Source organism: Lates calcarifer, linkage group LG11, assembly GCF_001640805.2.
Source record: "Lates calcarifer isolate ASB-BC8 linkage group LG11, TLL_Latcal_v3, whole genome shotgun sequence".
Classification (NCBI taxonomy): Eukaryota; Metazoa; Chordata; class Actinopteri; family Centropomidae; genus Lates; species Lates calcarifer.
The window spans coordinates 14,171,766-14,187,093 of record NC_066843.1 but is presented as its reverse complement, the minus strand read 5'-3'; the positions used below and the strand labels follow the sequence as shown (position 1 = coordinate 14,187,093).

Genomic DNA, 15,328 nt, shown 5'->3' with positions numbered 1-15,328 from the left:
AGCGGATTATGCTCTTACTTTACAAATGCCCCCTTCCTTTCTTAATTTACTAGCACGGCGTGGTAATGCTGTTATTTATCAACATCAAGGTCAACAAGTCTCTGGCTCTTCTTTTGTGCCGCTACCCAACTGTGTATAAAAGTAATTATTCATTTTACAATGAATTCACTCACCAGATAGGAAAATACTTGAGCAGACTCTTTCCTGATACTGAATGCTACCAGTCATGGTTTGCAGTTTGTGCTGGAATGTCACATCTCCTATCAAGGTCACCTCTGCAGCATGTTTATAACAGCTCTCAAGAAGATACCCTACACTTCTGTACAGCTTGAAAACATGGCTTTTGTCAAATGTGACAATAAGAGTGACTGGCAGCATTATGCAGATAAAACTGCAGAGCATGTGGGTTTTCAAGCACCTTTTATTTTTGTTAATCTTCATCACCTCCTAGTGGTCATAGTAAAGGATTGCAAGATGCTCCACACTGCATACATTAATCTGGATTTGAAATACAAATGTAAATGAAATACAAATGCACCCACCCTCTCAGTATTAAAATATGTGCGCAGTTTTGCATCTGTGACAACAAAGGTTAAAATTACCAGTTGCAGTGTGTGATATTACTATTCCATGTATTATCAGTGATACTGTGGGAAATATACAGTGCTGAGTGGAGTTACTGCTCCCCAGAGGAATCCCATAGCCCAAGGCTTTTTCTTATTCGATGGGGAAACATTCATGATAACTACAATAGTTGTTGTGAGATTAACAACAGTACTGTCTCAAGTCTAATTTCTCAGTGACTGCATAGTAAATTAACTGAAGTATTAGTACCACAATGACTTAATCTGTCATTCCCTTATGTTGTGTATTTCTCCCCAAACATTTAATGATTTTTTTTTTTTTTTCATATGTGTCCATCATATATAAATCATCACTACACGCTCTGTAGTTAAAGCTTGGCTGTTCCTAAGATCTTAGTTTGTATCTTATAAATGATTCAGCGGCTCCATCATAGTTTCATCTCACAGTTTTAACAAGATGGTACCGTGCACTGGAGAGAGGATTAAACAGTGGGGTATAAGGTGGTGTTGTCAAAACGGTGTACGTTGTGATGATGCTTGATATATTTAATTAGAGACTGGATCGTGACTCAGTAGGAATCCCTGCAGTTCAGTAAAGAAACAGCAGATGCCATTAACAATTTAAGAGGTGAGCTTGTGGGCCGAGCAAAGTAGAGCACAGCCTTTAGGTTGATGCATAATTCCTGATGTGTTTGTTGTTTTGGTTAGTCTGTCTGGGAAAGCAGCAGTCTAATCTCGGATATGACCAAATGTAGACATAGATGTCATAAACTATACAGTTAACACAGTTCTCAATGAGTGTTGCTCATAATTAGCCGTTACATCATATAAGAAACTCCCAAACTGGATCCATGCTGAGAGAACTGAGGAGGTTTTGAGGTCAGAAGGTTGCCAGGCTGTTGTGCAACATAGTTGAAAATTCTCCTGTCTTTTCTCCTGTTGGAATGCCATGTGCTCAGAGCAATAGAGGGCCCACATAAAGCCAGAAGTCTGAATAAGACCCGCCCCAGTCTACGATCATATATCAAACTTTAAGTCAAACTTTACTCTAGTCTCTGACTGACTCACCAGAATCCCCAAAGTTGCCAGTGACACAGCTATGACGTCACATCGTGCTGTAATAAAAACCAATCGTCCCGCTGCAACTCACACTTCCTGTGAGCTCAACTCAACTTTCTTCAAACCTACTCAAATCTGGCATACGTGCAGCCACAGACTCCATTTATGGCTTAAGATATTCCCAAAACTTTGACCTTTTGTTGTTGAACTGTTGTAAAAATTTGTACCTTTTTAGTGAAGGGTATTACAGCTTTTTGGAGATTTCATCAGTATGTCACGTGACCAGCTAGAGTGAGGACCTATGGATAGTTCAGAGCAGAAATAAATCTCTAATCTGCTCTCAGTAAGTGTGATTAGAGTATTAGGGGTAGCATCCTTCCACATTGTGGGTTGTTTGTGTAGTCTCACCACCATGAGCGGAGCCTGTGAGTTGTCTTTTACCTGGCGAAAACACCAGTCACCTGCTTTATTACTGTGCAGTAAAGGGATAGCTCACCTGGCCTCCCTGTGGTGGGTAGGATCCACCTTGTTAGATTGTTTATGCCTCTTTCTCTCTTTCCCCTCTCACATCTACACACATCCATACACAGACACAAGCACTTTCCTGAGGAAGTAACAGTCATTTCCTGGCCAGTCATGCAGCACAAGGAGTATGTATGATAAGACAAGGAACACCCCCTCATCAAACTGCACTGCCTGAGGGTTTTGTCTTCCACACACTCCACCTCTCCTTTCTTACGGCCCTCCCCTGTTCTTCCGACTGCCCTTTGTTGCCCCTGTCTCGTCGGCCCCGTGCAGCTGTATTTTAATCTTACAGCAGTGAACCACATTCGCTCAGGATGGACTTGAGACCCCCCAACCTGCTGCTGCTGGTTCTCACCAGCCTCCTCCACTTCTGTAAGGACCCACTGTTGTGTTGCTTCAAAGAATGTTCCTTCAGTTAAACCTAATTTCGTGATTCTCACTTTTTTTTCCTCCTTTATTTCCACACAGTGCAGTGTGCCACAGAGCAGTCATGTAAGTATAACTGCATTATACTTTACTGTCTTGTTTAATACCTGGTCCAGGGTTTCTCCAGCGTTGAGATTTGAGGTTATCCAGTCCTTGCTGTATTAGACGAGAAAGCTATTTATACCTCACACAGTTATTTTTTGCAGGAAATGGACATTGTATTATGCACCGCAGGCCTCCATTTTCAGGTGTGTTCATTGAAGCTATTTTTAGTTGTCACAGGTGAAACTGGGTATTTCTTTCACATCAGCAAGAGTTTGAACTTCTCAATATTAAATAGTTTTCAAACAATATGAGTTTGAACTATCAGCCCTGTGACAGAATGGCAATCTGTCCAGGGTGTACGCTGCCTCTTGCCCAGTGTTAGCTGGGTTTGGCTCCAACCCTCACCCCGCGACCCTTAAGGATAAGTGGTATATATAATGGATGGATGGATGAGTTTGAAATGAAATGTAACTTTCTTCTTATATTCTTTTTGTACCAGGATTTATCTGGAGTTTTTAACTAGATATTTATAGTGGCAAAGGAACAAATTAGCATTTTGGGAAGTGGGCAAAGAGGAGATGAGAGAAGTGACACCACTCTCATTTCTGTCCACTCAGAACTAACAGCTGTGCTTTGAGGATGTGGACTAAGTGATTGTTTCATAGCTGTTGAGGTGGGTTACACTGTGTTGTTGTTGCTAATGGAGAGCAGAAGCTGGAATAAATCAACACAGCTCTCCCAAGGGAAGGAGAGGGTCTGTTTGTTGAGGCTTTTTCCTTCCTTCAGCTGCTCCTGCTTACTGTGCAATAGACTGAGGGCCAGGGAGAAACTTCACCTTTATTGTACAGAGAATAATAGACCCCAACTCTTGTATTGTGTTACTGCTTCACTCCCTCAAGGTGGTTTTACATAAGCAAGTCCACATGAAATATTTCTGTCTAATACATGTTTGTGTGTCTGTGTGACTTTGAAACCTACAGCATACATCATAGATACCATTGGCATTACAGTCCTACCTAGCAGCACAGTTCAGAGCGGGACTCCAGTGGAAATAATCTGCAAGGCCAAAGTCAGTCACGACAACATCCCAAACCTGACATATACTTTTGAGCTTAGACGGGACGACGTTGCCATCTTCTCCTCTACCGTCACAAAAGACTCAGCCACATATGAGATACTCCCGGCCAGGGTAGCGGACTCTGGAAGTTACGAATGTCGGGTCACAGTCAAAGAAAAGAGCAGAACCAGCTTCAGCCAAAAACTGGAAGTCACAGGTAAAGCTGAGATGACAATTTAGTACAATAAAGTTCTCAAACCAGGGTTTATTTATCAGTCCTGTTTGTTATAGTGGTCTTTCTCTTGTTTGGGTAATGTAGTATGATATTTAAAAAAAAGGTAATAATATACCCAAAACTCTTCTAAATATCAGCACAGGTGGGGTCAGCTGTAACTAGTAAGACAGGACTAGTGGTATTTCTTTTCCAGTTGATGAATAATTCACATCACTGCCAACCATTTTCAAAAGCATGACAAATGATTTTAGACTGATTCCTGCCTTCTACTGTATAAATAAGCATTTTCAGACACCTGAAACTTTCTTACATTAAAAATTTAATGTAAAAATATAATCACTGTGAACATTGTGGCTTTGTTTTTACTTTGTAAAAGTTATTTTATCATCACTTGGTAATGAAGTTGTGAGCAGAGATGATTTTTTTTAAATGCTGCTTTGGTGTTGTGTTCAAGCAACAATCCTTAATGCTGTGAAAAGAATAATGTGAGTATTTTCTTGCACACTTTGTAGTTAATGTGCTAAAACACAAAAACTGAAGCATTTATCATCAAGCTCGAAAACCACACTGTTCCTTTTTGGCAAAACAGGATCACGCACCCAACCATGATACATTCCTCATACCAAGACAACTCATGCATGTGTACTGTTAAATTTGAATAACCAGTATCAGTGTGCAGAGTAATAGCTTGCTTTGCACTGACCTATTAGGTTTTCCCTCCCTCAGGCCTGCAGACCCCCACTCTGTATCTGGATAAGACTACATTCTATGCGGGGGATGACTTCAAAGCCACCTGCAGTGCTCCGGAGGAAAGGGGATCCTTCATATTCCGTTTTTTCCAGAGATTTAGAAATGAAGAGCCTCAGCAGATGAAGCAGGTAGCACCGATTGGGAACTTCTCAGAGACCACACTGATCCTGAGACAGACTGGTGACTACTTCCTGTACTGCAGCTATGAGATCAATTTGGTTTCTGGGACCAGACGCTCCAACCGCAGCAACGAGATTCATGTGAATGTCAGAGGTGATCACAAGAGTTTTTATGTCACCAAGAAAAGATCAGGTTGCGTGACGAAGGATGTGTTATTGACTATTCTGAGTTTTGTCTTGCAGTACTCCAAATTACCCCAGTCATGAACGTGCTGCCCTCCCCTAATGTCTTTGAGGGTGAATTATTGGAGGTGGTCTGTAAGGTGTTGACTTCAGTTGAGAATGTTGAAGTATTCCTGACAAGGGATGGGAGCGTTCTCAAGAAAGCCCTAGTCAGTCTCTCTCATCGATTCAGAGTACATGAAGGAGACTCTGGGGAGGTCACATGCAAGGCAGAGAGGGGAAATGTGCAGAAAGAAACCTATCAAGTAATCAGAGTCAAAGGCAAGTACTAGATATCACCTTTATTATGAAATGTCATTAAGAACCATCTTATCTAAAATGTAAGACCCCTCTCCAATGTTTACGATAAAAAACATACTGTATAAAGATTGTATAATCCTTAATGTTTGTTGTCTGATCCCAACAGAGCTGTTCTCAAAGCCACACCTTGCTGTGAATCCTGTTGAGATATTTGAGGGAGAGAAGTTCAAACTGACCTGCTCTGCCACTGTTTATGTTCCTGAGAGGCTCAGCAATGAAACCGTGCAGCTCTACATCTACAAAGATAACGTCAAGCTCACCTCTTCAGGGACTTACATATCTGTGGCGAATCCTTATAAAAATGGCAACTACACCTGCAAGGCCTATGCTGTTTCTCAGGGACACAGTATATTAAAACAAAGCCAAACACTTGTTGTTAAGGCCAAAGGTAAGTCATGAAATTAAAATTACAATTAACTAAATGTTACTGTGGAGACAGTCTGTCAATCAGCCGGTAGACTGCTTTAGTGTAGACTCAAACATCATACTCTAGTATTTGCCAGATGGATTAGAACATTCATGGTTCCCTGATGATGAATCCTAATGACCTTTATGCTCCCCTTACTTTTAGTTTGGGCCACAACAAGATTGACATCTTGGATTTTTATTGAAATATCTTGACAACTGTTGGAAGGATTGCCTTGAAATTTGGTTCCAACTTTCATGTTCCTTTAAGGATAAATTGTAATCACTTTGATGATCTTCCCTTTTCATCTGGCGCAACTATCAGGTCAAAATTTGTTCGTTATTATGACCAACTACCTGCAAAACTAATGCCATTCCTATCAGTCCAAGCTGCACAATGTGTTTAGTGCTAATTAGCAAATAATAGCATGCTAACACACTATACTCAGATAGTGAACATCAGTAACACAAATTATACTTGTTAAACATCAGCATGTTAGCAGTGTGATTGTGAGTATGTTAGCATGCTGATGTTGGCATCTAGCTCCAACTGTGCCTGAGCACAGCCTCACAGTGCTGTTAGCATGGCAGCAGACTTGTCGGTTTCTGTTGCACTGACTAACAGACTAATTATCTTTATCCCCAGTTCTTGTTTCAGAACCTGTGCTGAGTGTGGTGGGGGGTACACTGGTGTTGGGAAAGAGCTTCCAGCTGCTCTGTCACAGTGACAGAGGCACTCTGCCCATCATATACAACCTACATGGCCCCAACAAGCTGAATGAGCAAAGGGTGGTGAGCAAGCCAGGAGAACAAGCCATCTTTAACTCCTCAGCCATCTTTAAGAGCTCAGACTTAAACAACTTTATTTGCCATGCAAAAAACAGTCTAAACAGTCCTTCCATGGTAGGAAACGGGCGGCAACTGCTCCATTCAACCAATATCATAGGTGTGTGGGATACTGGAACAATTACAATCAGTTAAACTAATGTAAAAAATATTGTGGACTGCGAGTCTAACATATATTTTACCTTCTGCAGAGCCTGTGTTAAATCCAGTGTTGACCATAGTCCCTCGCACAGGCTATGTCTCTGAGGGGCAGGACGTGAAACTCACCTGCTCTGTAGAGAAAGGGACTCTTCCCATCAGATACACTTGGTACCACATTGGGAAAAAAGGTGCCCTTATTTCACAGACCTCCAAGGAGCTGCAGGGCACCTACTTCATACGCAGTGTCAGAGGAGAGGACAAAGGGGAATACTACTGTGAGACCAACAACCCGGCCAACGAAACCAAACAGAGTGCTGCTGTCATGATTATCGGTGTGTTTTATCTTCAGTCCAATGGCAATGCATCTATCTTTGTCTATCTTTGTGAGGACCAATTAGAGTTTTAGAGAGTGTGTTTTTGAAAGCAAAGATAATTGTGTGACTTAGTGTAATAATCTCATAACACTGCACTTCTGGTTTAACACATTTCTAAGTCTGACCTTTTCTTAACAATGAAATATAATGGATTTCATAAAGACAGTGTGGTATCGTGCTATTAGAAAAAGAGGCATAGCAATCTGTTTATCATCTTGCTGTAGACCATCAGGGTACACAGATTGTTTGTTAACTCAGCATTTATAAGAATACTTATAGATCACGTAGAACATTAATAATGGAGCCATATTGAGTTTGAAGAATGGTCTCTGAGGGAATTTATACATAAGAAGGATGAAATTAAATCATAAATACTTTAAAGGAAATTTAAAGGAGGTGTTTGGATTTGCATTCATTCACATTTTTGGCATCCAGTTAACACTATTTGCAGTGAATGCAGATGCAGAATAAATTTGTAGCAAAGACTGAACTGACCTGAACTGAATTCTGACATGATACTATATAGCAGAGAAGTATGAGGTTTTGTGAGTAAATTTAGAATGCTGTGTTTTATAATTAAATTATAATATAATTCAGACCTAATGCATTTGATTCACATGTATTCTACAGTGAAGATGGCTGGCTGGAAGAAAGGTCTTATTGCTGTCTTCTGCATCCTGCTCATACTGGCCTTGGTCCTTGTTATTGCCTTAAAAACACGTCTCCTACAATTTAAAAGGAAGGGAACAGGCAAGCTGTTAGTGTGAGTAACATTTGGTCTTGTTCTTATCAAAAATCTATGTTTTAAAGGTGAAGTACTATAAGTTACAAGAATTATGGTGACGCCCATAGAGCTTCCTGTTTTATAAAGCCAATTGTGTTTTGTGTCCACCTTGTTGTAGGAAGTCAGCTGGCACCAAAGTGGAGCGACTGAGCCTCACCCAGGCAGAGGTCAATGAGGCTGCAAATGGTAAAACCTCTTACACTGATACAAGTGCAGGGTAGACAAGTGTACCTGGCCAAACTGTGCTTTAGTAAACTCATTTTCTCTTTGTTTAAGCATTAAAGCAGTGGTGTAGATTGTACTGATTCAAGTGGTGCTGTTTTTGTCCTCTCTGTGTTAGCCACACCAGGCATGATGGGAAAGAGTGTGTGGAGTGAACGGGTATCAGGCTCTGGTGAGTAGACTGCACAAATAAAGTGTTTTTCATTTTATGCATATTTTTACTAAAAGATAAGGCTGGTATTATTCTGTAGTTTTCTCAAAGTCAATAAATCCCATGAAAAGATCAAAACCAACAATGTCTTAGAAGACATAAATCTTAAAGATCTCAGTAATTTCCTAAAAAGCTGGACACTCTAGTCCTTAGTAAATGTTACTCAAACAGAAGGAAATAATGTATTTGTTTGGGACTATTTTCTGCTGTGGATTAATACACATTTGGTGCACTAGCAGGGCAGGGTGTCTAGAACTCAAAATAAACAACTTTTGTTAACAATAAGATGGATGTACAATATCACTAGCCATACCTTTTGAATATTATTTAATTTGACTGCTAAACTGTTTGCACTTTTGGAAAAAAAAGTGAAATGCTGTGAAGTTTAAGGTGGTTAATGCTGTCCACTGTTTTGTGCTTCAGAGTCTGATGACCAGAACAGTGAGGCTGCTGCAGAACCTCAATACACAAATGTGCAGACCAGACAGGCAGATCCTAACAGAGGTGAAACTGCCTCTGAGTTTTGATTGAGTTTTTCAAAAGTGTACAATCATGTCACAATTGTTAAATAGACTCAGTTTGACCTTAAAAACACTGCCTAAAATAATCATGTGTTTGTTCCATGTTAGCTCCAGTGAAGAAGGGCATAGACACAGAGTACAGCAAAATGAGGACTTCCAAGCAAGGTACAACTCACATCCTGCTCCTCATTCAAAATCCCTCTTACGTCATGTACACGGTGAGAGAAACTAGGCCACTGGCTGACGTTTGAAAAAAAGCGCCAGGAAACAGAATCAACTCCAACTGTAAACATCTGCATTGTTAGTGAAAAAATGTCCCATTAAAACAGAAGGCCCAGTCGCCAGGTGTCCACTTCCTGCTTTCATCAAAGAGAACTTCCTGTTAACAGTCAGAGCCAAACAGCGGGTACATCCGTTAAGACTAAGTGAGCAACAAGCTCCATTGTTTGATAGTCCTGGGGGAAACTCTTGTCCATTGTTCAGTCATTGGCTCCTAATAACTCCTAGCAGTTTTCATGTCATTATGTGTCAAACAATGATGCAGCAGAAGTGAAGGAAAATAGAATATCTGATTTGTTTTTGTGCTCCAACAACATCCTTGCTCATAGGAAAAGACTTGACTAACATATACATGATAGTGGGAATTAATGCAACAAGATAAGGTCTCAGTTTCCTGGGAGTGAGGAGTTGTTTGTTGGAGTGCTGATGAGTGTGCAGGCCTTCCTCTAATCCTCAGATTCCTTTTTCTTTCTTTCCTGAGCTTGTCCTCTGGCTTTGTTTTTGCAGGTTTTCCTGAGCAGGCTGATGGTGTAAGTAGCAGCACACACAACAACATACAGTGCATGCACATATTACAAATAGGCACACGCACACACACATACACACTTATGAATCTCAGAGAGACCTCTCAGGGACAAAGAACAATAAACAGAAAGCCTGTGGAGTCAGATTTCATTGTTTGTAGACAGGTAACTAAAAGTGTTACATTCCAAATAATGACTGATTTTACTGCTTCGTGAATTCATGATAGTTCACTAATAATTCCCTAGGAAATCCTTGAAAGAATTGTGTAATTTGGCACTAGTTATGTTTGTTTATGTTTACACACAGAATTAGGACACTCAAATAAAACAGCACACTGTAAATGTAATGATTTTGATTTTTTACAGAAAGCCCACAGGTGAGAGCATCCAATGAAAGACACTCTCTGGCTGCATTATGCGAAATGTAGTGTTTTTTGGTGCTTAATATATGCTAGAGACTAAAAGTCGGAATGTCGCAGGCTCTCATTTGTAAGTCCCTCAGCTTTATGAATGTACAATACTAGATGCTGTTACTGCAAAGACTTTTAGTCAGTACAAAGCAGGTCAGCTGAGCGTGTAAAAATGTGCAGTGTTTGTCTATAGGCCAGCATACTATTCACGATATGAGGACTAATGTTTACAACAATCAATTAATCAATTAATACTTGGATATAAATTGGGTACTTCTTTCAAAAAAATCCTCTGGAAATTAGCGAATGCTTTTACTGTAAACTTACTAAACACTTTCACTGTTCCAGATCACTTAGTTCTTTCCAGTAAACTTTCAGTTTACTTTCAGTAAATCTTCAAGAAATTATTAGGAACACCCTGAAACTGTAACTGCTTTTGTTGATCTCTCAGGACTTTGTTCATTTTTGTAAAAAAGACAAATTAGTTGACATCACATTATCAGTCACAGGCAGCTAATTATTAGCAGTCACACTGATCCGATACAGTGTCATGTAGAAAAGCTCAAATTAGAGCCATTTTTATTCCTCACCTCCTTTTTCTGTCCCCTCTCAGCATGGGTCAGTGGAATACGCTCAGCTGAATCGTGAGACAGATCACCACACTGACCATGGTATCCACGTCGACCACTCTGTTCAGGATGACCACAGGGATGAGGTTGACAGCGTTGTTGTTGACAGCGTTGTTGTTGACAGTGTTGTTGTTGACAGCGTTGTTGTCGACAGCGTTGACACCAGCACTGCTGACCACGGGGAATGAAAACATACAAGCCAAACTGATAACAGACCAGCAAGAACATTTATTCCCATATTTATCCAGCTCCTTATTGCAACCGGAGTCTTTCATGCTGAAAGACCGTAAATGGCCCTAAGCAATTACTGTATGTACTCTGATATTTTTTTTAACGCTTTGCAGAGAACATTCCTCACTGTAGATTCACTTGCTTTGCCTTGGAAGGGCAAATAAATGTATGTTTTTGTGAAGTTTCTCTCTCTTTCTTTCACTGGTAGTTTTGTCAGTGAGGCACAGAGGGAGGATGTGTGCTGTGGCCCCAAAGGAAAAGACATTCAAAGCTACATCCTTCCACTGGTGGCAGAATCTGAAAAGGAAGAGAGCTCTAGTTTAGTGATGAGGTTGGGAGTACATTCATCAGATCCCTCTGCCTTTGCTTTCTGTTTAAACCACTAGAGGACAGACTTCAGGCAGCGCTGCATGGAAACTTAGTGCCATCTGGCTGTGATCTCCTTTAATGTGAGAAGGGCTTTCACTGTGTCGCCACCGCATCAGCGGATATCAGTTGCATTTTCCATTATCTAAGGTTTTAATTGAATGATATAACATGAACCTATTCAAGGTCCCCATATACATGCAACTGATATGTTTAGCAGGTGAATCTGTTTAGGCTGTGTCACTCCAAGCCAAGACACTTTACATCCAGGAAGCTCTTAGCTCAGCTTGCATGTCAGAGTTATATGTGTTAGATAGGACTGCAACATTTATTTGTCTTGGATTAAGCTGTTTTTTGGATTAGTTGATTAATCATTTTATCTAAATGTAAATAGTTGAGTTCTTCAGTGTTATCAATACATATTTTATATGAGTCAACCCCTTAAACTGCAGGGGACGTTCCCTTGTGTGTAATCATATACTCATATACTCACTTATTCTGACACAGAGTACAGCTGTTGCGTTAAAATGATCATTGTAAATGTACTCTACAGACTCTACTAAAAGGCAGTTGAAAACTCCCTGAGAAATGTAAGGGGGGAGGCAACTCTTATGTAATTGCAATATCGCCAGTTTGAGTCTAGGGACCTTTGATGTGTGCCATCCCACTTCTCTCCTCCCTCATTCTATGTCACTACCATGTTGTCTGGTATCAAAATAAATGGAAAAATGCCCCAAAAAATACTGAGGAGAGAAAAAATCTGAAATGTGTATTGACAAAACAATTGACCAATGGGCAGCCATTTTAACTTGTCATCGCCAGAAAGCCTGATGTTACTAACAGTATTACGATGACCTCGCTACAATCAAGCGTCCCAGTGAGCTGCGGCAGTGTGACAGTGAACCAGCATGTACAATACCACAATCCTAACACTGAGGCAGTTAAATGGAATTCAGCCAGCATTAATTTTGATATTTAAACCTGTGTGTTTTCTGATGTTACATATAAAAAATGTTAACAAAAAACAGCTATTAGCCTTACATGGCTAAGATTTACACAGATTTCTGTGTTGCTACTGTTACATAAACCCTCTCTATTTTTACCAATTTCTATGGTGCCACCATAGCTTAAAGACTTTGTTTTAATACTTTATGTTGCTTCACAAAATTCTCTGACCTCTTTCAAAGTTCTGCATAAAGCCAAAATTGCCATAGTTGTGAATTTCTCAGTGCCTGAAAGTTTGACACTTTGGAGGAGCAAGGTTTTCACCTGCCAGCAGGTGAAATGGGGAGAATCCAAGCAAATTATAAAGGTGCTGCACTAGACCTTAATTCAAGAGCATACATCAGGTTCAATCAGTTCATGGCAACTGCTGTCGACAGTGCGGATTATGGGGATCCGCTTTTTGACAGGAAGCTCTTATGAACACTGAACAGCAGATCAAATCCATGTGGGAATCTGTAACACCTGACACCCGAGCTAACACCAACAGCCTGCCACTGACGGCCGTGCTTTCATCTCCATTCTTAGCACAGACTAACGTATAGACCAGTCCTGCAGATGAAGCATTCATCTTCATTATCTGCCTGCCGTTCGCCCGTGTGCGCCTGTGCATACGTGTGTGCACTATGTCAGTTCATAGAACTGTCTGATCTCTCCTCCACCTCCCACCACTGAGCTTTGTTCATCACTCCAATTGTGCTAAGTCTTCATGAATGAGTGCACAATGTGTGACACCGGGGTGTGGTACAGTATTTCCAGGGTTTGCACCATTCCCTGGAGCCTTGAGCTGAATTAAGTGCGTGCTTCTTGGCCTGCGTGGGGTCCTCAGAGGCATCTATGATTGGATATGTCTTCAGCTCTGAAGCGCCAAAATGAAAACTCACCCCAGCTCTGAGGATAGAAGTGTTTCTCAGTCAACCCATGGTTTATTAATCACATTACTTAACTAGGAGGCCGGCCTTGACAGGAGGGAACAGCACATTCTGAGCAGCAGTCAACAGGCACACAGGAACTAATACTGTGTTACAGGAGTGTGAGTTATACAGTATCGTTAGAAATAGGCCGTTGGGGTATAATTAAACAGAAGGCAGAGAAAAGCATAGCCTGAACCTGCGTCGCTTTTATTTTTGGATGACCAATGAGTGGTCGCTACAAAACTGTGTGTGAAACTTGCAGGGAAGAGGAGAGTGCTTTGAGTGCATTCCTGTGGGTCATTTGAGACACAGCACACTTTGCCCAAGGATGGTGCCGTTCTGCCTTCAGATCATAACTGTCTGACCTCTCTGTCGTGGGGAAGATGGTGGATTTACTACCACTTCCAAAAGTTATGATGTGTGAGGTCATGTACCCTGACAGACCTTTGGGATTCATATTACAAGGAGACACGCACCAAAACCCTTAGAGAGTACTGCGTCACATGATCACTGCTTATGGTGCCAATGATGTGGTAACTAAGGCAAGGGGCTCGGCCGCGTACATATGGTGGGAGTGATGGATCAGTCTTACGGGTCCAGTGCAGTCCTCCATCCGCTCTTTATTACAGCACGTACACTGTTCGTGTCTCCGCCACGTAACCCGATCCAGCCCCGTCTGTATCTGGAGCACAACTCCTGAACTGCCATTGGCTGCTGTGCTAAAATTAGCATACTGACCCCTGTGAAATGCATTCTGGGAATATTCTGTCTTTGACTTAGCCTTATGGGGCCAGTGCTGCTTGTGGTCTTCAGATGCAGCAATGAGGTCATCATGTAGACCTCATCTTTCTTCTTCCTGCAAAGGAACGATTATGTTATAGAGATGTTCTTGGTCACCACGTAGTTACCCTAAATTTAGGTGGTTATACATTAGCACTTCTCATTATAAGAATTTTATTTAACTTATCTCATGAGATTCTATATTATTACTCTATATTATATGGCTCCACTGCTCAAATTATACAAAATGTCTTTGTGCATGTTTTGTGTCAAACCAGAATTACAGCATTTTGCAGTGATGCCAAAAAGCTTCAAATCAAAGACATAAAAATACAATTTCTAACTATGTTGAATTATTTTTTTCTATCTATACAACTCATGTCAAGTTGTGAAAATATAAAAAAAAATTCCAGTAAGTGTAACCATAGAAAAAAACAAATAATCAAGATCAATGAGTAAGCCATTCAGTTCAATGTTTTATAATAACCACTTTATTTATATTCATTTAAATGGGTATCTGAGTAACTGTTATCCTTTGTTGTTGTGGTGACAAAACCCCAACCAGAAATAATTCTATGAAATTCCATATACAATCATCAGCAATCAAATCACACAAAATATAATAAGACTAGTAACATGATAAAGGCAAATATGTTATTATGTCATATGTCTTCCATAGATAGGTAGTTACAAAAATCTAAGCACATCTATCCCCTTTAAACTTTTTATAACAATCTCCTGATTCTCTGCAGTAAGAACTTATAAAGCCAGTTTCTAATTACCATTCATCCATTAGCTGTATCACTTATCCTTCAGGTTCACAGGGGTTGGAGCCAATCCCCACTGACACTGGGTGAGAGTCTGGGTACACCCTGGACAGGCCGCCAGTCTAAAGACAAACAACTATTTACGCTCAAAATTAGAGTTGCAAATGAACCTAGCCTGCAGGTCTTTGGACTGTGAGAGGTAACTGGAGTACCTGGAGGAGATCCACGCAGGCACAAGAAGGGCATGCAGGCTCTATACAGGGGGGCCACAGCCAGCTGGCAGGTTCAGACCCGGAGCCTTCTCACTGTGTGGCAACAGTGCTGACCACTGCACCACTGTGCTGCACCATTGTTTTTAATATTCATAATTGATTGGAGAGTATTTGTTTTAAAAATGTGTATTGGTCTACACAATATGCAAACCATGACCTCAATTTGATGTCAAACCTTAAAATTAATTTGGTACCCATAGAGTTATTCATCAGGAGGGTGGTATTTCATGGTCCATTTTTCTTCCTATATACCACTCACTGGTATAAGGCTCATTAAAGAGTCCTGTTGGGACATGGCATTTAAGCA

General features: G+C 40.7%; 1 protein-coding gene and 1 long non-coding RNA gene across 3 annotated transcripts; one reads left to right on the top strand and one right to left on the bottom strand.

Moving 5' to 3' along the window:
- The first annotated feature begins 2,333 nt into the window (after positions 1–2,333).
- On the top strand, positions 2,334–11,101 carry pecam1a (platelet and endothelial cell adhesion molecule 1a). Of its 2 annotated transcripts, XM_018672821.2 has the most exons (15): positions 2,334–2,540; positions 2,637–2,660; positions 3,620–3,913; positions 4,658–4,954; positions 5,044–5,304; positions 5,450–5,731; positions 6,395–6,694; positions 6,786–7,067; positions 7,740–7,872; positions 8,012–8,079; positions 8,234–8,287; positions 8,750–8,830; positions 8,956–9,012; positions 9,634–9,656; positions 10,674–11,101. In XM_018672821.2, exons 1-15 carry the CDS (start codon positions 2,483–2,485, stop codon positions 10,875–10,877), a joined length of 2,418 nt encoding a protein of 805 aa, XP_018528337.1. In that variant the 5' UTR covers positions 2,334–2,482; the 3' UTR covers positions 10,878–11,101. The 2 variants fall into 2 exon arrangements, with proteins under 2 accessions (XP_018528337.1, XP_050929932.1); XM_051073975.1 differs by lacking the exons at positions 2,334–2,540; positions 2,637–2,660 and adding an exon at positions 2,803–2,842.
- On the bottom strand, positions 10,984–15,011 carry LOC108881050 (uncharacterized). Its single transcript, XR_001960575.2, has 3 exons — positions 14,765–15,011; positions 13,766–14,058; positions 10,984–11,217 (listed from the first exon to the last, which is right to left on the bottom strand). It is a non-coding gene; the product is annotated as an uncharacterized LOC108881050 (long non-coding RNA).
- Positions 15,012–15,328: the final 317 nt, after the last annotated feature.

What these genes read in the sequence shown, in the direction of transcription:
- pecam1a (XM_018672821.2), top strand. Translation starts at nt 2,483, where the DNA reads ATGGACTTGAGACCCCCCAACCTGCTGCTGCTGGTTCTCACCAGCCTC. An exon ending in CCAAAAACTGGAAGTCACAG is followed by an intron (nt 3,914 to 4,657) that starts GTAAAGCTGAGA and finishes TCCCTCCCTCAG; the next exon opens with GCCTGCAGACCCCCACTCTG. An exon ending in GGTCAATGAGGCTGCAAATG is followed by an intron (nt 8,080 to 8,233) that starts GTAAAACCTCTT and finishes TCTCTGTGTTAG; the next exon opens with CCACACCAGGCATGATGGGA.